This window comes from Simochromis diagramma, unplaced genomic scaffold, assembly GCF_900408965.1.
Source record: "Simochromis diagramma unplaced genomic scaffold, fSimDia1.1 OVJJ01000302.1, whole genome shotgun sequence".
Lineage (NCBI taxonomy): Eukaryota > Metazoa > Chordata > Actinopteri > Cichliformes > Cichlidae > Simochromis > Simochromis diagramma.
The window spans coordinates 5,048,069-5,069,159 of NW_024386792.1; the positions used below are offsets into that span (position 1 = coordinate 5,048,069).

The 21,091-nt window shown below is 41.2% G+C and overlaps 1 protein-coding gene across 2 annotated transcripts in view; it reads left to right on the forward strand.

Annotated features, from left to right (window-relative positions):
* Nucleotides 1-18,858, forward strand: part of LOC120728791 (coronin-2B-like) — a 45,490-nt gene extending 26,632 nt beyond the window's left edge. For both annotated transcript variants that reach the window (XM_040023955.1, XM_040023956.1), the window contains exons 2-12: nucleotides 4,897-5,097; nucleotides 9,269-9,385; nucleotides 9,711-9,860; nucleotides 10,519-10,698; nucleotides 11,312-11,428; nucleotides 12,766-12,870; nucleotides 12,997-13,093; nucleotides 13,653-13,765; nucleotides 13,887-13,977; nucleotides 14,165-14,433; nucleotides 15,267-18,858. In XM_040023955.1, the coding sequence (XP_039879889.1) occupies nucleotides 4,897-5,097; nucleotides 9,269-9,385; nucleotides 9,711-9,860; nucleotides 10,519-10,698; nucleotides 11,312-11,428; nucleotides 12,766-12,870; nucleotides 12,997-13,093; nucleotides 13,653-13,765; nucleotides 13,887-13,977; nucleotides 14,165-14,433; nucleotides 15,267-15,404 (1,578 nt within the window). In that variant the 3' untranslated portion in view covers nucleotides 15,405-18,858. The remainder of the gene's footprint in view (nucleotides 1-4,896; nucleotides 5,098-9,268; nucleotides 9,386-9,710; nucleotides 9,861-10,518; nucleotides 10,699-11,311; nucleotides 11,429-12,765; nucleotides 12,871-12,996; nucleotides 13,094-13,652; nucleotides 13,766-13,886; nucleotides 13,978-14,164; nucleotides 14,434-15,266) is intronic.
* The last annotated feature ends 2,233 nt before the right edge of the window (nucleotides 18,859-21,091 follow it).

Sequence of the window (21,091 nt, forward strand, 5' to 3'; positions counted from 1 at the left end):
AAATTAACTTGCAAAATATGTATATTTTTTTTTAAGTGATTTGATTACAGTATCTGATATTAATACACCAAATCTCTGTCTGTGAACCTACTACGTGATCAGGAGTTAACACACATCTTACAACAGTCACCTCTAATTTATATCCACAAAATTTGAATAATATGATTATATTTAATGTATTATGACACCATGATTTCTTGGCACCCACCTAACAATGGGCTAAAATGACATTTGTATAGTAGAGTAGAGCAGGACCTGAGCATTAGCCCCCAAACATGGGCTAATTTTTAAACCGTCAGTCCACCAGCCCTGTTTTTTTTGTTTTTTGTTTTTTCTTCTTCTCTTTTCTCAGTCTCATGATGTGTCATTTTACCAACAACACAAATGGATCAAACAATACTGTAGCACAGCCATAAACGAATACACATGATCTGAAATTATAGCTCCACCAAAAATAATGTTTCAGGGTTGTTGTTTTTTTTAATACAGTCACTGCTCGAAATGAAAAATGTGGGTTTTGTCAAAGGGGCTAGTTGAGCATCATGCGTTGGTATGGTGGGGCTGAGTCATTTTTCCATGATGAGCTGAGCGACAATCGCACTTTTGCACACGCTTTACGAACAGGTCGAGTGTGTAGTTCAGGCTGGCTGACGGATGCATTACCCGGGCTCGTCTTCAGAGGCAGCGGTCAGATTGAGTGAGGGGAGTGCACAGCAGGGAACGGTAATAGTAAAATAATCCTACTGGTTTAATTAAAGGCCCTTGTAAGATGGTTTCCATTCATTTTTTTTATATTACAGTTAATTTTAGACATGTACTGTATGTTAACCGTTATTCCAGTGAGTGGACTGGCATCAAATTTTTGTGGGTGTTCACGGCTTTTCTATCAAAACCAGGAGGTGTTTCTGGATTAAATTTGGTCCAAAATGTATATCTCACATGGTCACAATTTTATGAAGAGCCTCTTGCTTTATTTTGCTTTAAAATATTTCAGCATTTTTATACTCCCTGTGTGTGTAAGCCATATAGCATCTGCTCTTGCATTTTAGCATATGAACTAAAGTGAGGGCGACCGTGGCTCAGGGGGTCTGTCCCTGGGCTCTCTGTCCTGGTCGTTGTGTCCTTGGGCAAGACACTTCACCTGCTGCCTACTGGTGTTGGCCAGAGGGGCCGATGGCGCGATATGGCAGTCTGCCCCAGGGCAGCTGTGGCTACAACCGTAGCTTGCCTCCACCAGTGTGTGAATGTGAGAGTGCATGAATAGTGGAATTGTAAAAAGCGCTTTGGGTTCCTTGAAAAGCGCTATATAAATGCAATCCATTATTATTTTTATTATTAAAGTAACGCCTCACAGCTGCCCTCACAGCTGCAGACTCAGACTTCAGACTTGCTTGTTCAAGTATCTTCCAGATTTGTTGCTTTTTTTTTTCTTTTTTTTTTTTTTTTTTGGCATCTGCTATAATAAAAAAAAAATAAAAATTAAACTGAACTGGATAGGATTTGAAGATGCATCACGTGGCCCTGTGAAAAATCTGGATATTTTAGATGAATCAGTTTATCTGTGATCAATTTTAGGAGAAGCTTTAGCAAAAGAAAAGAGACACCATTTTTCAAGTTACTCTATTTTAAGCATTTAGGTTGAGGATGAGCGAAATGTGTTTTTGTTATTGCAGCAATTGCTGACAAGGTAACTGTGGTAATCGCAGTCATGGATGTGACTGATGAACGCCTGAGTGGCAATCAGAGTCTTAAACACCTGAGTAGTTTAAATCCTTCTCAGGTTCCCGTGTGGCAGTACGAGGCTCTCTGTGACGGCCTCGGGCTAGGAGGTGAGAGGTGGAAGGGTAAACTGAGCCATGAAGTCATGCTCCACACCTCTGTAGCATTCTTCTTTCCTTTCTTTTTGCTTTCTCTAAACCTGACTTTTTTTTTTTTTTTTTCTGTTGGTCTAAATCCTTCCTCGGCCTCTTTCCAGCCACACCTGCATCATGCTCACCATGTATTTATTTAGCCATCATGTGAAAAACCAGAGGGCAGTCCACATAAAACAGGAGCATGATGTCACTGTTTTCAGTGACAAGATTTGCTGTAGGTGCGATTTGTAGGAAAACACAAACCAGTAATGGGTTTATACCTCCACCTCCTACTGTTCTTGTTCTTGTTCTTCGATGTTCCTGTAGCCCTCTAATCGCTCTCTCCATTTACTATACTTTGTTGGTTGAATCCATTTTTGCGTTCTTGTCCATCAGCCGCCTCCACCCCTAATTCATAAGTAATGACCATGCAGCAGGCAGGCGGAAAGCCAGCCAGAGCAGCAGAGCAGACATGCTGGCTGGCCAGACCTCGTCCCAGTGGAGCAGAGCCACTTATCTCTCACAATAATGACATATGCATCGACTGGCTTAAGGGGAAGCGGCTAAAAAGAGAGTCCGGATTGGGGAAGTATTGCAGGTTTTTCACTCCTTATACATTAAGTGTAGTAGACTTTATTGAGAGCTGTAATACATTTTGATGACACTGGTTAGGAAAAAGCATCTGTATGTGATACAAATACAAAATACAATTAAAATCTTTACTGCGGATATTGTCATTCACAACATATACACAGATGAGCTCATATGGAACAAAAGTGAAAATGTTCTCCCAACCATTTCCAGTAGGTAGATTGTCACACTTCAAGTTAGCCTTTCATAACTAGCTTTATAAGCCTAAAAATAAAACCAGATATGCTTAAAATAGATCAAAGATGCTCACATTTTCTACCTTGATACATTTCGTTCATGTTCAGTAGCTCAGTGGTGTCTTTATCTATTTTTAGATGTAACTCTTTCTTGGATGCTTTGAAGTACTAACATGGAGAGCAACTCACTGTCAACGCACTACATACTGTTTTTATATTGTAGTTTGGATGCTCGCTAGAAGTACGCCGACCTTAAATGGCCAAAAAACAATAAAATGATGATGTGTCTGTTTGTGGACTTGTTTCATTACATCATTATTTAATACGTTGTGCTGACTTATTACATGGAACCCAAGCACTGTAGCCTATTCCCAAATGAAGTGAGAAGTTATCTACCAGTTACTGCCGGGCGGTTTGCTCAGAAATTGTTTAACCACAGTCTCCTTGGAAAAGAAACGCTGAATAATTGGCATATAAAAACAAGCAAAACCTACATCATTAACACGTAATGGTAATAAAAATGGGACTAAAATACTACCCTGTGGAACGCCACAAGTTATGCACTTTTGGCTTGAGACAGCTTGTGTCCTGAGGTTGACCTGAGTATTTTCCCTCTTTGTCCTACTTGACATTTTACGTTAAGGCCTCAGTCGCACAGGCCACAAGTCCAATCAGTGATCTACCCGGTAACTGCTGGTCGCTAGGGAAACATGGGTATTCCTTGAAAGTAACAATGTAATAGTAATTAATATAATTACTAAATTTAGTACAGTAACATGCTACCTCGTTGCATAGAGGGTTCTGATCCAAAACCCACCATGTGATCGCTTTAGTTGCTGGCAGGATACCACGGTCACCAATAGATACTCTCATTACTCTGCAAGCAGCAGTAAAAGTTGAAAAAATGTGATACTAACCGGAAAAAGAGATGGTTTGACCTCTTTGTGCATTACTGCTGTAGTGGTAAAGGTGCAGCTTTTTCTTTGAAGGGAAACTGTCTCCATTTCACTACCACTCTGAGTAATTTGCAAGTTGTTCTTTTCCATGCAAACTACTAGCAACCTGGTAACCTGGTAGTGACCAAAAGGAGGTTTTTGGTGCAGTGATTTTCACACAAGCAAATTCGAGCCACCACTCCCCAATAGATCCAGGAGTATACACTTTTCCATAGTGACTGGTGGTTGAGTGAAGGGGTCACTGACTGGTCTATAGGCCTGTTTGAGTTTTAGTGTTTTAGCAATGGATTTAACAATGATTGCCACCAACCACTGTAACCATTCGGGGAATACACATTTTACACTAGCGACTGGTTGTTAACGAGTCTGTAGGCTTGCGTGACTGGGACCTGGGACGTGATAAAGTCAGTGCACATATTTTGGAATAGATAGAGCTGATGGTGCATACTTACATGGACTGTAGACAGCAGACTTCCCTGGTGGACTTGTCTCTTTGCTCATGTTATTGATCTTTAACCCCACTTTTCCTACCTATGTGCACCTAGTTCATATTAAATAGGGGCAAAGTGGCCCACATAAGTTAGAAAAAAGTCATTAGCAGATATTTAAGGTAAAAACATTTTTGTTGTTTACAACAGAAAATAATTTTTTTCTACCTTCAAAGCGGTTTTTAATTCCTTTGGATGATGTTTAGTGTACACTTTCTGTCAGTGAGTTTGAGAACTACATTTTGGTTAAAGAGCAACCCTTCATACATCCGTCTGCCATGATGCATATGGTGTCATTCCTTAATTAAGTTAACCCCCCTTTTACTGTTTGTTTGATGGTCCATAGATGCTGCAGTAACCCTGCAGAACATGTTTTTATTTTATTGTTTATACTTTAACACGCTGGTTTTTGTGTCATGCTTTTTATCTGAGACGTGGCTGACCACCTCTGATACTGAAATAAAATCTGTGCTGCTTTTATTGTTTTATGGTTTACCAGTGAAGCCATCGCTGCTTTGATCTGAAAGGTCTGTGTCACAAAGCACGAGATAAGGCGAACGCTCTAAGAGTTTTTTTTTAATTTTGTACTTCTTATGGAGCAGCGAGTGTTAGTTTTGTTATCAGTTCCCTGTCGTATTACATCTACCATTAAATAATACCCTCCTGTGCTCGTGGACCAGGAGGCTTAGTGCCTATAAAATCCTCTGTCTTCATAACTGTGCGATGGATGGCTCTCCTTGGCTGACCTCTCTTCTCCTCGCCCTTCCCTCAGATGACATGGCGTCCTCAGTACCGCAGCTCCAAGTTCCGCCACGTGTTTGGTAAGGCCGCCACCAAGGAGAACTGCTTTGATGGCGTGCCAATCACACGCAGTGTGCAGGACAACAGCTTCTGTGCGATCAACCCACGTTTCCTGGCTGTCATCACTGAGTGTGCTGGAGGAGGGGCCTTCTTGGTCCTGTCTGTCCATCATGTGAGTATCTGTACCTCGCATCAGGTTCACAGGCATGAGCCATGACATGAGCAGTATGTCAGCATTTACCTCATAATGCAGAGAAGACACAAGAATAAGGTGCCATTTTTTTTTTTCCCACTTGTGTTGTTCCAGTCAGACAAAAGACATAAACTGAGCACCTCTGACTCCTCAAAGTTAGGAATGACTCAAATACTGTGTGTCTGCTTTATTTCTAAGTGGCAGCTGTTGTCCCAATGAAACATCTCAGCAAATCTGAGGGTTTTTTGGCTGGGTTATAGATGAAGTCCATATATCAAACAAAAACCAGTGAGCAAAAAGTTGTGACATTATGGAAGAGATTTTAGGTGTACAGGTAGTTGGTCTGCAGAAATTTTGTCTCTTAACTTGTCACATTTCTCAGAAGATAAAGTGAAAAAGTTCACTTTAATGTGGTTCTTAAAAATTGCTTCTTTTGACTAGCAATGGCATAGACAGCTTCATCTCTTACTGTTGATAAATTGAAGGCAAAAGCAAACAAACATGATCTCAGTTATTAGAATAAAGAAGACACTGGATTAACTGTATGAGCATTAGTTGTTTCCTTAGCATCATGTCACATTGCTGTTAATATCTAAGGCCTCAGACATGCAGATCTACAGACAGGTCAGGGCCCTCCTGGCAAGCAACAAATGCTAGGGAAAAATGTGTATTCCCCAACTGGTTTGCAAGTGGTTGCTGGGTGAGATCAGTCACAAAGAGGGTACTTGACATGGTCTGCATTTCCTGTTTGTGTTACATTTTCACAGTTTCACTACCGCTTGGTGAGTAGTTGAAGAGTGTTGCAGACGAGTCTGCGTCTTCTATGCAACTACAGGCGACTGTGGGAATACGCTAGTAACTAAAGGAATTCGTGCAGCACTTTCTTTGTGACCAATGCCACCTAGCAACAGCACGTGACCTTCAGCAACCACTCAGCAGCCAGTTGAGGAAAGCACAGTTCTTTTTTTAGCAACCGGTGGTTGCTAGGAGATCGCCGGCATGCGTGATTGAGGCCTTATCAAACAAATTAGGATTTCCACACAAAAAAAATCAAACAATTTTTCCATCGCTTTCTTTTTCTTCATTTTTTAGGCAGTTTTAAAAAGGTTTCCCAGATGTCTGCATTTATTTTTTTTAAATCAATTTCTTCAACCTTTAACTTGTTTCCCAAGAGAGCACAAGGGTTGCATTATCCAAATTTATTGAAAAAACTGTTCTGAGAGCACTATAGACTGTAGTGATATTCAAAATGGATTCGCGTGATTGTTCCTTTTCTGGTTTCACAGATATATTCAAAAACAAAATGGCCCTTCTGAACTTTCACCACGCTAAAGATTTCGCACATGTTTGAGCAAAGATCAGCCAAAAAGCTCTTGCTTCTCAGCATTTTTCTTCTAACCTCAGATAAAGTGAACGTTTTGGAGGGCAGAATTGTCTCTGCTAATTGTTCACCATCTCTTTCTTCTTTTTTGTTCTCCCTGCATGGATATACACACCTGGGTCTGATTATAAATAGCTCAGCATTAACACAGCCTGAAGAATCTCTAAATAAAGTACAACCCTGGCTGCTCATGTGCTACAACCTAAATATCACATCATTAGTCTGTCTCATTCCCCCTTCACTCTTTCACACATGATTTATGCGTGTTATGACATCCACTGCTGATGTCAGCCACAACAGCAGACCAAATAAAAGTCGGCCCTCACGTTCTAAACAGATCCTCTGTCTCTCTGTACATCTCCAGTCCAGAGGGATTCATCAAGCTCCACACCTCTCTTTACTTTGCCTCTCTGTTTGAGTTATCACCATCCTCCTGGCATGGGTAAGAGTTGCATAGGAGCTTAGGAATGACATAACTCACGTTCTGACCCCTCTCTTCCCCTCCGTTTCACTATTCAAAGGATGTGAAATTTCAGCACTCCCTCCCCTCAATCGCCTCCACATCCCACCTCTGCCTGTTACAGATGAGCTGTTGTTCTGTGAAGAAAGTAGTTAATGCATATAAAAACAGGAGCAGATGTAATACTTTTTTGCGTGCATGCGTTGGGCTCGCTGGAAGTTTAAATAATGGTTACGTCATTTTCTTGTTTCAAACACACCTTACGCACCTACAGGCTAGATTATTGAGCAGGAATGTCAGTTTAAAGGAGCTTCGGCTTATACGAATGGAACAATTAGCCGGCTTGTTGAGGCGGAAAATCTTCCGCGTTGTACGAGTATCATTGGGTGTGTGTGCGTCTGTTAAAAACAGTTAGTGTAATTCCACCTTCAGTCTGAGTAGTTAGTTGTCATGTTGTCATGTAGAGTTGGCTTTTTTCTTGAATGAAAATACCCGCCCTAACCTGCACATGTCAGCACGTCGTGTTTAGATGGAATTTTCACTTACCTTTGGTGGTTGCAGAGGCAGCTCTCATAAACGTCCTCAAGGGATGTCACTCGAGTGTGGTTGTAGCCACAAGATACAAGTCTCAAAGTAAAGGGAAAAAGAAAAATCTGGTGTGGAGTTGCTACATTACAGATTACTTAGCTGCATAATGCAGCAGCATCTCAGACTGAAATGTTGGCTCTCCTGGTTTGATTTCTTTTTTCTTTTTCTTTTTTTTAAATTGTCCATTATGAGTCTGTTTATGATGAGCTGTGACTAAATAGATGGAATACTTATAAGCACCAAATTCACTCAGTGCATAAGAAGAAGTTTATACAGGCAGACCTGCAGATATTAACGCCAAATCTGCAGTTTCACTCAGATTAGAGCAAAAGTCTACGTCTTTTAGTGCCTGTCTGGGCTTTTGTTGTTCGTGTTTTGTTCTCATTTCTCATCAGTTTTAGGTTTTAACTATTTAGCATCACTTAGCAGCTAAATCCCGATATTTTCCCAGAGGAGTTGGTAGAGAAAATCCCCCCCAAACAAAAACAGTTGAATTCACTGGCTGACGACAAATACAACTCCAGGTGAATGCTAATGTTATTCTATCATACATTCACTCAGTTTAACGTCGATAGGTTATATCGCTGCCCACAATTGGCCAAAAGAAAAAGTTCAGCTGTTAGAAGTATATAGAGGCAGTCTGAGCTCTCCAAACTCTGTAACAAGGCTGCACAGAGGTCAAGGAAACTGCTTTTTATGTGGGCAGCTCGACTTCTTGGATTGAGCTACAAAAAAACTCTGAAATTACAGACACCAGTTCTGTGATTTTTACGAACATAATCTTCAAGGGCACTTCAGGGGACTGCTGGCACAGTTTGTTTTAATGTACAGTATAGTGCAAAATTGTTATTTTGCATGTTTTTAAATAGGCTGCCTTTTTTGTTTTTCGTCTCTTTCCTTCCCCTATATGTTGGTTCTGTGCAGCTCGGGTTATGGTCACTACATGCCAGTTACTGTAGATAAAGGATAAAGCTTGATGTAGACTTCTGTGGGAAATCTGCATCCTAACTTAACCGGGAACTCCTCTTAACCCTACACTACGACTTTCCATGCCATTCAAGTCACTGTGGGCTGCGTCAACCCGACCTATATTATTTCTCAGGAAGTGCACATCAGGTTACGTGTGTGTGTGTTTAAGATGCTGTATATTATAAAGTAAAGAACCTACAAAAGTAGAAAGGAAACCCCAACTATCAGACATCTCCCTATGAGCAAGCAGTTGGTGACCATGGGAAAGAAAAACTCCCCTTTTACAGGAAGAAACCTCCAGCAGAACCTGGCTCAGGGAGTTGCAGCCATCTGTCATGAGCAGCTGGGGGTGTGGAGAGAAAGATGGGACAAAAGACACGCAGAGAGATTAATGATAACTAATGATTAAATGCAAAGTGGTGTATAAACAAGGGTGAAAAAAAAAAAGGTGAGTGAACAAGGAACACACAGGGCATCATGGGAGGCCTCAGCAGCCCAGGCCTATTTTAGCATAACTAAAGTTCAAGGTCACCTGAATCAGCCCTAACTGTAAGCTTTAAAAGTAGAGAGGGCGTCCGTCCGTCTGTGAGATAAGATGGGGCCCGATTATTCATAACAGGATATGTGAGGAGAAGGATTTCTCATTCCACAGTGTAGCGAGCAGCTGATTAGTGGTTTCACTTTTGTTTCCAAGAGGAAAAATATTGTGATTTTTCCCTAATGTCCATGTTTTGTGTTTTAAATTTTGCCAGACGGGTAAAGTGGACCCTCAGCAACCTCGAGTGTCGGGCCACAGGGGCAATGTGTTAGACATCAAATGGAATCCCTTCAACGACTGCTGCATCGCCTCCTGCTCCGAGGACGCCACGGTTTGTACACCGGAACGCACACAGAGTCCATTTTCAGTGCGGTTTACTGACGTGTTGTCATTTTCATGGGATTTGAGCATGTTGCAGCAGGGAGATCATTTTATAGCCTTCAGAAAGGAGCTAGAAGTCATTCCTCACATTCCTCAGCTCTGACCTGGCAGATGCTCAGAACAAATCACTGTAGAGAGAGAGGAAAAAAACCTAGTTTCAGGCTATTTCTTTTAAATGTCTTTCTCTGTTGGCTGTTCTTTGTGGATTGAGAAAGAGATGGTTTGTTTCTGGCTCGGATCTTCGTCAATTTGGTCCTCTTTGTGTGTGTTTGTAGGTTAAAGTGTGGGAAATCCCTCCTCATGGTGTGTATAAAAACATTACAGTACCGTGGAAGGAGCTCCAGGGTCACAGTCGCAGAGTGGGCCTCATCGAGTGGCACCCAACTGCTAACAACATCCTCTTCAGTACTGCCTATGACTACCAGGTAACACACACACACACACACACACACACACACACACACACACACACACACACACACACACACACACACACACACACCACCTCTTACACAAGCCTGGAGTCATTTATAGACAATAAGATAACGAGGCATAAACTCCGAAAGCACTGTGACCTAAACCGAGAGCACTTATCTGTCACAGTGCAGCCCTGCAGTTCACACTGAACTGACCTGTAAAGATTTCAGATATTGCATTACACAGCATCACGAGCACTTTGTTTGTTAGCCTAGGTATTCAGATCGTTTTGGGCCGTAGGTGCGATGTCTTAACTCCAGAGATACGTGCTCCAGTTACTGCCTGTATTTGCACACATGCTGGCCTCCCATGTTTAAACAATTCTGCCTCTTTTCATCCACACAGCTGAGTGCAATAGCACAAATTCCTTTGAGATAAGCAAAGTAAGCACTGTTATGTCCATTCGCACAACCGTTATGTACCACTCTCTGTAATTACTCGGCCCTCTGAGCGGCTTAATCGTATGTCGTGATGTCAGTGCATCGTTGTTTTTTGATACAAAGTGGTTTACTTGTAGCACACCACCAGTTACTTTCCACCCTTTAATGTGTCTGACTTCTTGGCCTAACCACCTGCGTTGATCTCTGTGTGTTTCTCCGCCTCCAGATAATGATCTGGAACCTGGACTGTCCGGAGCCGGTGATAAAGAATCCCGTGCGGACCATCAGTCACCACCCAGATGTTGTCTTGTCCATGTCTTTCAATACAGATGGAAGTCTTCTTGCTACCGCCTGCAAGGACAGGAAAGTCCGCCTGATGGAGTCGCGCTCTGGAACGCTGCTGCGGGTACTGCTGTGTGCACGTGTGCACTTCTCTTATCTTCCCTTTTTTTGTAATGGGGGAAAAACAGAAAGTGACCTGAATTTAAACACTTTGATTTTAGGTGGAAGACTCAGACTTAAGCTTAATTACCTCAGTCAGAAGCTGCAAATGGTATCGTTTAACAGTAGGAAGTTCAGACCAGCGTAAAGTCCACGTGACAATCTGTCTAAACTGGCTCTCATTTGTAAAAGAAAGTTATTGAACTGTAAGCCTGCATTTGGTCCACAGCAGCATCACAGCAAATATTACATAAGTGGGAGTTCCCTGCTTGTTACTGCCCCCTCCGCTCCCTGCGTGGGCACCCAGGCACTCATCCAGCACCACACGGCCAGAATTCATACCTCTGGCCTGGCCTGGATAACAGAGTAGCCCCACAGCCCACCGGGTCACCAGCTAGTGATTCACAAACTGTTCATCAGTCTTTTCTTGCTTCCTTTGCCCAGTCAGGGAACTCCTACACATATTACATCCCAGTGGTTTAACACAAACCTCTTTATATGACTTATAAGTGGCATAAATGTTCATCAGGGTTCATTGATTAATGCTGCACGTCATGTGTACTGTGTCACGTTTGCAGGAAAGCAGCTGCAAGACGCACAGAGCCAGTAAAGTGCTGATCCTGGGAAACACCAAGATGCTTCTCACGTCGGGAACGTCGCGCTACAATGATCGGCAGATAGCACTGTGGGATCAGGTGAGAGACGTTACAGAGCAATGCAGCAAGACGTTTGCAACAAAATATCACAATTTTACAAAAAGCTTTTGTGTTTTTTGTAGCAAAGCAAAAGGTTGAGAAAAAAGAGAAATGTTCATAGTAAAAATGGCATTTTTGAGATCTCACACACGTGTTTATTTACATTGAACACATGATTACTAATAGAATATTAATTGAAATAGCTAATTGATGAAGAAAAGCATTAATGTCAGCAAATGTCTGGTGGGGGTGTTTTTTTTTTTTTTTTTTTTTTTTGTCAGTCGACACTCCTCACATCGATTACTTGTTAAACTTGTAGATATTTCTGATCAAATTAGGATCATTCTGACGAGGATTTGCAAAGACAGGACAGACTCTGGATAATAAATATCGCAGCACAAGCATTCGTGTAAACAATTGTAATTGTGAGCTCAGCTCCTGTTCCTTGGGGGCGGTCTTGGCTAAAAAATAGTCAGGCTGGTGTGAATAATTTGTACTAAGTTTAATATATTGAACACTTATATCCAGGGAATTTAGCAGGACTGCAGGAGGAGGAGAAATCTGGAAATTGGCAACAACAGAAGGGCCACAAATAAGTGAAATCTAAGCTTACAGAGTATTAATAGTAACACGAGTGAAGTAATGGTCAGCATATTACGTCACCATTGGAGAGGTCATGACTTTGGGCAGCTTCATTTCCTGGCCTACATCATTTAAACCCCTGAGCTTTGAGATAAAGTTTTCTTACCTGTGAAATTATCTGATGTGCAGCCAGGTTCATGTTCTGACCTTTTTTGCACAAGGAAACCTTTTTTGTAGCGTTTTTCTGACAACATCTGAGGATTTCTTTTTCTTGTAAAGTCAGAGTTGTTGTTGTATTAATGATATCTCAGAATACTTCCTTCACTACCAAACACCTCTCGAGCCTGTCACAAGTGCAACTCTGCCACCTAGTGGATGAAATGCACCAGTTCAGCAACCCTGCACGTTTACCTGAGCAGCTCACTGATTCCCGTGTTCAAGTGGAGCCAAAGTTATTTGTCACATCGCGATTATGTCATCACCCAGTCTCATCACACATAGTAGTCTAGTAGTAGTAATAGTTGGTGTGCCAGGCCGGCGTGTTGTGATGATTTAGAGCGTATCGTGGGTGGAGGATTAAGGCAAAGCTCGGATTAGGGATTGAGCGCTCAGTGTTTTTAATTCGCCGCTGCAGAGTGCTTCTTAGGGAGCATTGGATTTCAATCAGTGTTTTGATATTTTCTGTATGTTGTTTACATCAGCGCCGCTTAGGTCTTGTGTTTTAACACGTTTTTGATCCTCGTGTGTGTTTGTAGGATGATCTGTCCGCGCCTTTGTTGGAAGACAACCTGGACGGTTCGTCGGGGGTCATTTTTCCTTTCTACGACCCCGACACACACATGCTCTACCTTGCTGGGAAGGTGGGACTCTGAAACATGTTAAAAAAAACAAAAAAACAAAACAAATCATAACAATCATATTAAAAGCTTCATACAGAAAATATTCTTTATTACTGTTACAGAGACTTACGCTTTTTATCTTTTTAGGGTGACGGAAATATCAGGTACTATGAGATCAGCACAGAAAAACCATACATTCACTTCTTAACAGAGTACCGCTCACAACTACCTCAGAAAGGACTGGGTAAGGAACACACGCACATAAACACGCGCTCAATTTTAAACTTTATTAATGTCACCGACACATTATTTCCTAAAGTGAGTGTTAATAAAAGACGTGACAGTTGAACCCTGTTTGGAAACTCCGCCTACTGTGATGACACTGTGCACCTTTAAGCAAATTTGCTGTGCAAATAAGCCTCCAATATTTGCATAGCCAAAACAGCTGATCGAAGGGGTTGTGGCTCAGGTCAGGTGTACAGGCAGCAAAAAAGTCACATGTGCACTTGTTAGATTTGTTATTTCACCTGTTTGTTGTGGTTAAAATGTATATTATAAATTCCCAAAGCACTTAGTGAATTGGACTTGTAGTGGCTCTGCTTTATAAAGTTACTCTGATACAGGTTAACCTTTAACTGCCTGCTGCTCTGCCTCCAGGTGAATTTCCTGGTGACGAAGGAAAGTGTGTTTTTAAAAAATAAGATTTGAGTCCCCATATAAATACAGTACATCTTACCTTGACTAATATTGATGCTGAAAATAGAATGAATACAATCTGTGTGCGTCTGTGTGTTAACCTGCAGGTGTGATGCCGAAGCGAGGCCTCGATGTGAGCTCCTGTGAAATCTTCAGGTTCTACAAACTGGTGACAATCAAGAGTCGCATCGAGCCTCTTTCTATGATTGTACCCCGCAGGGTAAGTGTTGCAAAAAAATGGCAGACACCACTGCACAAAGTAAAACAAACATCCAAATTGAACACATTTCACAGACCTAATGTTGAATGTTTTTCTGAATCTGCCGTGCACGTGTCTCCAGTCGGAGTCGTACCAAGAGGACCTCTATCCAATGACGGCTGGAAACAGGCCTGCTCTGACTGCAGAGGAGTGGCTCGGTGGCATGGACAAAGGTTAGAAGTAAAGAAAGATTGTGCGTGAGATCTGTTTGTGTCCAGTAGCCTCTGAAATTGCATTTATTTGTCACCTTTGATGTTCCGGTGCTTCACCTGTATGTGGGTAAATGAAATATCCTTTCAATAGTCTTTTAGCTTGTCTAATGAGTGTTTAAATCCCTGATCAGCATCCTTTGTTTCCTAGGTCCATTGCTAATGTCTTTGAAGCCAGGAAGTCAAATAGCAGAGTCCTTCTCAGACATGAAGGCAGTGGGCAACTCACTGGAAAACTCGCTAGACACTCGCAGGTCTCAGGGCAGACCGTGCATGCTACAGCTCGCTTACATTCAGGACCAACTGGAAGCCAAAGAAAGCAAAGAGGACAGCAGCCACACAGTGGATGACAGGATTCAGACACCCGTCACCAACGGAGAAGATGCCACGCTTTGCTCTCCTCCCAGAACAGAGAATGAGGTGCTGGATGGTTTTGCTTTTTCACACACACACACAAAGGCAGACGTAAAAGCAATATGAGCTATATTTAGTTGCATCCTAGTCAGTTATTCTTTACAATGGACTCGAAATATAGAAATGCGTCCTACTTGTTACTTATCCGCTGAAAGTCGAGTACATGTCCCAGGATATTCTTCAGTTAAGGTTGTGTCATTGGAAAAAGATAAACTGTTACAAGTAAACAGATATATACACAAATGAGGAGAAATTCTGAAAGTACGCTAAAGACACTGAGCTGTTTTTAGGTCCTGTGCAGTTACTTTTAGGAAACCTGAAGAAGCCGTGGCACTCAGAAGGTTCAGACTGCTTTAACGTGAGGCCAAAGAGGCACAACAAACTAAATCCATCATGAGTAATGAGTGGTGGAAAATATTAAGTACATTTACTTATCACAAGATCACAAGAGGAGGCACTAATCCGTTTGGAGTTTGCATCAGGAAGGGCATCGGGTGTGAAATTTAAAAGAAGCTTTTACTGAAGTACCATCTTGAAATACGATGCACTGATAAAATTCAGATTCAGCAGGTTTCTGTTACATCTTTGATTATAAAGATGGGGTAAAAACAGGTGGAAAACTGCACGCCCGCAGCGTTAAAACCCCACTTACTGTGAATGTGTCACTAGTTATTGTTTTTCTCCACTCGAGGCTTGTTTTACCTTGACGGCAGCAGTTTGCAGTAGAGACGTTTAACTGAGCCTGTAGCCTAAAAGTGAGGCAGACATGTTCCCCGAGTCTCCAGTGGGCACAAGAGCCGTGATTTAACTCCTTATCCCGTGCGTGTGTTTGTCCACAGCTGCGGTTGAAGTTCCACAAGCAGCAGGAGGAAATCAGGCGGCTGAGGGAGCTCCTCAACCAGAGGGACGTACGCATCAAACAGCTGGAGCTGGAGATTAAGAACATCAAGAACTCCCAGAGTCAGAGCTCACTTTAAGACTTTCTCCAATTGCAGAGTCACCCTCACCTCCTCACGGGGGTAGACGCGCACAGGTGTACCAACCTACTTAACCCCGTTTTTAAAACTGCTGCAGTCTTCGTAAGGCCCCGGCTCACCGGTTTTCCTCTAACGAGCCCCACGCGCTCACTGCACAGAGGCCCGTCAAGCCTCGATTTTATGTTGTTTTCCTTTTTTTTTTGGTTATCTTCAGTTTGTCGTTTTGTCGACTCTACACAGGGTGCACATCTCTTTGCTCGTGTACATACTTTTAAAACTCTCTGCACCTTTTTACCACCCCCCCCCTTGCCTCATTTCTTTTGTACGCTTCCCTATGCAAGCTCATTGAAATTTTTTCGCTTTTTTTTTTTTTTTTTTTTTTAAGCTGACGGATAAAAGGATGTTTGTGCCGCGTCGACCGAATGACGTGGCTGTGCGTGCGTTGCTTGAAAGTTGTGGCGGACACCAGACATCCCGTGTGATTGTGAGATAACGCTGCGTTTATTTTCTATGCTTGTTGATTGTTTTTGTTTTCTTTTTCATCCAACATTAAAACTACTGTAAGCGAAATGACTGTGTTTAAGTTCAGCAGACAGATGTGATATGTGTGCATGAATGAGAGCGAAATGAATGAATGACTGTTTCGTGATCCCAGCTGTGTTCTGCCATCTCATTAAGCTGCATTTGTTTTTAATTCTTCTATCATTTCTTTTAATGACTGGAAAGTTGGTGGAAATGATCCGTTTTGCTGCGGTTAACGTGTAAGCCAATTCAGTAACTGATGCCATGTAGCAGTTTGGATCTTGACTTTTATATTTATTTTAAAATACGGACAGAGAAAATGCCATTTAATCAAATACTTGAACTTGCTGTTGTAATTTTGGCAAATACAGCATGCAAAATGTTTAAAAAAAAAAAGGACAAAACCCTGTTTGCTTTTTCCTACTGCTTTCTGATCATACTTCATTTACCTGATCAGTTTTAGGGCAAAATGGTATCTACTGTTGAAAAGGACACAAATGTACCTCACAGCTCTGATAAAGCTGTAATAACATTAATATGACAACAGTCAGATGTTTTAACCAGGTCATTTATCCTCTTCTTTTCTCTGGGTATATTAAATCAACAAGCAGGACTCTTTTATTGCAAAATTCAATTCTGACTCAATTAAATTTTTAAAGATAATTCGCAACAGCAGTCATCTCAAGACTTTATTTTTCTATATTTTTTTAGTGTAAAGACTCTACAGAGGGAAAACCCCAGGCATGTTTGCCCTGTATGAAGTGTCTTGATTTTAGTTTAGAAACCTTATCTGCTTGAAATGTGAAGAACCCATATACACTGGAAAAAAAACTGAGAAGCTGCAGATGTCTTTATGTGTATGTTTGTAATCTATTGATTTAAATATGAACAAACATGATTCCATCCATGGATGGATGGGTGGATGAAACCCAATTCCAGAAAAGCAGTGATGCTGTGTAAAATGTAAGTAAGAACAGAATGCAATGATTTGCAGATCTCAGACTTTGAGAAAATCAAATGGTCATTTTGAATTTGATGGCAGCAGCATGACTCATAAAGTTGGGAAATGGTCCTGTTTACTACTGTGTAGCATCCCTGATTCTTTTAACAGCAGCCTGTAAACATCTGGGAACAGACGAGACCAGCTGCTGGAGTTTTGTGCGACTGAAGGTCCGATCGAGGCTTCCAGCTGCTCAACACTCCTGGATCTGCTGTGTTGTTTTTGTTTCATGATGAGACACATACTGGTCAAAGGTCTGGACTGCAGTTCAGCCATTCCCACACTCTTCTGTTATGAAGCCATGCTTTTGTTATAAATGGAATGTGCAATTTTTCATTTTCGTGTTGAAGTATACAAGAGATTAGCTGAAAGAAAAGCCTCATCTTGAGGAGAGCACGTGTTAATCTAGAACCTGAATATACCTTTCAACATTGATGTTCACATTTAAATACATATAGCTTCTTTTCTGCGTGGTAGAGCTTTAACCTGCATTTATGGATGGAAATCACTGTGAAGTGTTCCTGAGCTCATCTGTTTTTAATGCAGTGCTGTCTGAATATTGATTTTGGGCCTTGCGCACAGAGATTTCTCCAGATTCGTGCAATCGCTGTCGATGATGAGATCTTCAAAGTCTTCCTCTTTTTGCGCCCAGCCACATCACTCACCTGTTGCCAATTAACCTGATTAGCTGCAGTCTTCCTCCAGCTGGTGCTTTTTAGCTTTCTTCCTTTTGTTGCTCTCCTTTTAAGACACATTGCTGCCATTAAATACAGAATGGCCCTAATTTTTTTTTTTCTCCTTAAAATGGTTATTAGATTTATAAATCATTACATTCTGTCTTTACTTTACACAGCATCCCAACTTTTTTGTGTCGTTAAGCCCCACTATGTTATAAACATACACATACAAAAAAGACGCCTGCAGATTCTTTTTTTTTTTTTCCAGTAAATGTACATTAATGTGTCAGTATCACAGAGTTAAGTTATATGATATAAGAGGTCTGCATGTTTCCAGCAGGTGAGGTTTGTAACTAAGCTGTCTAGACTGCAGTGGGCCTAAAGACAAATAGGATGACATTTACCAGTGTTGTGTCACATTCATTTTGTGCTGGGCGAATGTTCAGAGAGCGTTCACTCAGCACAAGATTTCTCTGCTATCCTGCCTCAGAAGCTGGTATAAATAAAATCCGAACAAAAAAGCAAACAAACAAACAAAGGACCCTGTCATCAGCCAAATTATTGTTCTGAGCAACAATTTCACAATCTGTGCGTCCCTAAAGTGGACCTTGAGTGGGGACTGATTTGTGCGCCGCTGTTTACAAGCGTGAATTGTTGAGCTCACTTTGAATATCTACGGAGCTGTGATGACTAAGCAGCCTGCATCTGCTGCTCACGGAGGTTCTTGTTATGGTTTAAAGTCCACAGCAGTCCAAGACTGTTTATCAAAACTAACCATGTTTTAATGTTTAAAGAAGTAAAATGCCTTATCGTTTTAGAATAGGTATAAAATACCAGTACACTGTTTCAGCTAAAAAAACAAAAAACAAAACACTTCTGAAACGAAAATGAGGGAAAAAAAGAAAAGGGAAAATAGACAACCTGGTCCACATCCGATTTACGCACTCTGTAATTCATTTTCTATCTATTTTTAAAAGCTTAACCTTAAAACAGCAGGCTTGTGACTGCACAGTGTGCATATACTGTTTTAGCTGAACAGCTGATAAAAATCTAAACTGTAGAAGTGTTTTTTGTTTGTTTTTTTTCCCATCAGGGAATTTCTGAGTGGTTCTCATGGCTTCTGCCACCACCATGGTACAGTCAGACCAGAACATTTGTTTTCAGATTTCAGGCAGCTGGTTTTAACTCGTATTTTTCCCAGCTAATTAAAGAGATACATTCCTAAATAATAATAAAAAATAAAAAAAAACCCTGACGGACACATAGATGTAGATGCCACTTGCAGATATTAGCACAGCAGCAAAGCATGTTAGTTTTCTTTGAGAAGCTGGTTTGAGTGGTTTGTGGGATTAGAAAAACACTATAAATGCCAGTCTAAAGGTAAATACTAAGATAAATGGTCAGATGTAGCACCAGTGATCACACATGCCTGTACTGACGCACTCACAGGCACAAGCACAACAGTGATCTTCTAGATTTGGCACGTTTCAGGTGCAGCATAGAAACCACACACACACGTACACACATACAGATCAATGCAATTGTAATGCGTACGCGACCCCTTTGACCTTTGGCCGGACAGTTCTAGCAAAGCTGCATCTCATGCTGACTTTTGTCCAGTAGCAGCAAAGCCTGACCGATGTTTAACTTCCACTAGAGGACCAGTCTCAACACATTCCCATCGTTCAGCGGCTGAGTTGCGATGTCGTCTGAATAAATTCTCAGCCTGAAATGCTGAATATCACCAATTAAATAGCAACAGCAGCTGGCATTTTGAGTCAGCCTGTTTCTTTAGCAGTCCTTTTATAGCTGCTGAACCTTCAACAGCAAACTGCCTGCCTACTGCTGAATCTGGTGGACCCTTTCATTAACACAACAGGCTCTTCCAGTACTTGGATACAAATATATTGCAAATTTATTCTTTTTAGGTTAATGTAATTGCAGTTGAAAATGTTTTTCTTCCCTGATAAAATACCTCTAAACTTGTCCTTTTTCTTATTGTCTAGTCACAGCATGTTCATTTAATTTATATAGCATATTTAAAACAACTGCAACTGACCTAAAGTGCTTTCTGGGCAAATGCATTTACATTCAAGAGCTCCAAAACCCAGTTTCAAAACACTAAACTCACATAGCAAGACACATAAAAGCAAGTGAAGAGGAGGTAGATCTTTAGAGCTAATTTAAAAGTGTCCATCGTTGGGGGGTTGCAAGCTTTTGGGAGGATGACACTGGTAGTGAGGCAAAATATAAAGTTAAAAAATCTGTAATATACTGTTGAGCTAAACAAACTTAAAAAAAAAAAAAAAGGTAGGTTAAAGACCCTACAATAACACAGAGGAATACCTCAACAATCAGGTGATCCCTGGATGAACAAGCACCTGGCAACAGTGTGACGGAAAAACTCAATTTTAGCAGGAAACCTCTGGCAGAACCAGGCTCAGGGAGCGAGGGGAGGAAGACAGGACAGAAGACGCTGTTGAAGAGAGCCAGAGATTAATAATAACTAATGATTAAATGCAACTGCACCAGATTTTTAAACAACTGTTTGGACATATGTGGATAAAGGACCAAGTGCCTTAGTTGGGATGCTTCGCCAGCTGTGGTATCATTTAGTCTAAGGAAATGTTTCGCCGTTCAGGATTTGAATCATCCAGACTATCAAAGAAGCTCTTTATGTGTTTCATCCACATAAGAGCGGTAGTGAATATATTAAGATGTATAATAAAAGCAGAAGAGGACCTAAAATGTAATGTTGCATTTACTGGAACCTGGTAATCCATCATATATATATACACACTGTGGTGGATACTCCTAATAAACAACCAAAGGATCCAATATTGAGATCAGTGTGTGTCCATGTGATCCCCGCGAGCCAAAAGATCTGTAAATGCTAAGTTTGAATTTATTTCTACTCTTTGATCTGAAAGATGTCCTTAACATGGTGATCTCAGGGACACAGCAACTCCACCCGTCTGCTGTTCAAAGCCTTTTGGTTTTGAGGGGCAGCCAGAAGAAAGTTGGCTTGAGGGGAGTGAAGGAACTGCACCAAAGCTGAATATAACAATTATTTAGAACTGTGAATTATGCAAAGCTACTGTAGTAAAGTCCAAAACTGAAAATGGGGAGGTAGAAAAGAACATAATAGGCCTCATTCAAGGCAAACTCAAGTGGTTATATTGTTATGGTTGTTTAATTACCAATTAGATATTGGATTAGATACTTACCAGGACTTTAAGTACATCCTTCCAACTGTATATTAACACCAATATCTAATTGGTTAATCACATAGACAAGTTCAAACAGAATCAGAATGAGGTCATTTAAGTAATGCTGAACATGTCATTGTTGTTGGTGCCAGACGTGCTGGGCTGAGTATTTCAGAAACTGGCGATCTGCTGGGATTTTCCCCAAAACCATCTCTAAGTTTTACAGATATTGGTCTGAAAAGGAGAAAATACCCAGTGAGCAGTAGTCCTCTGGGAGAA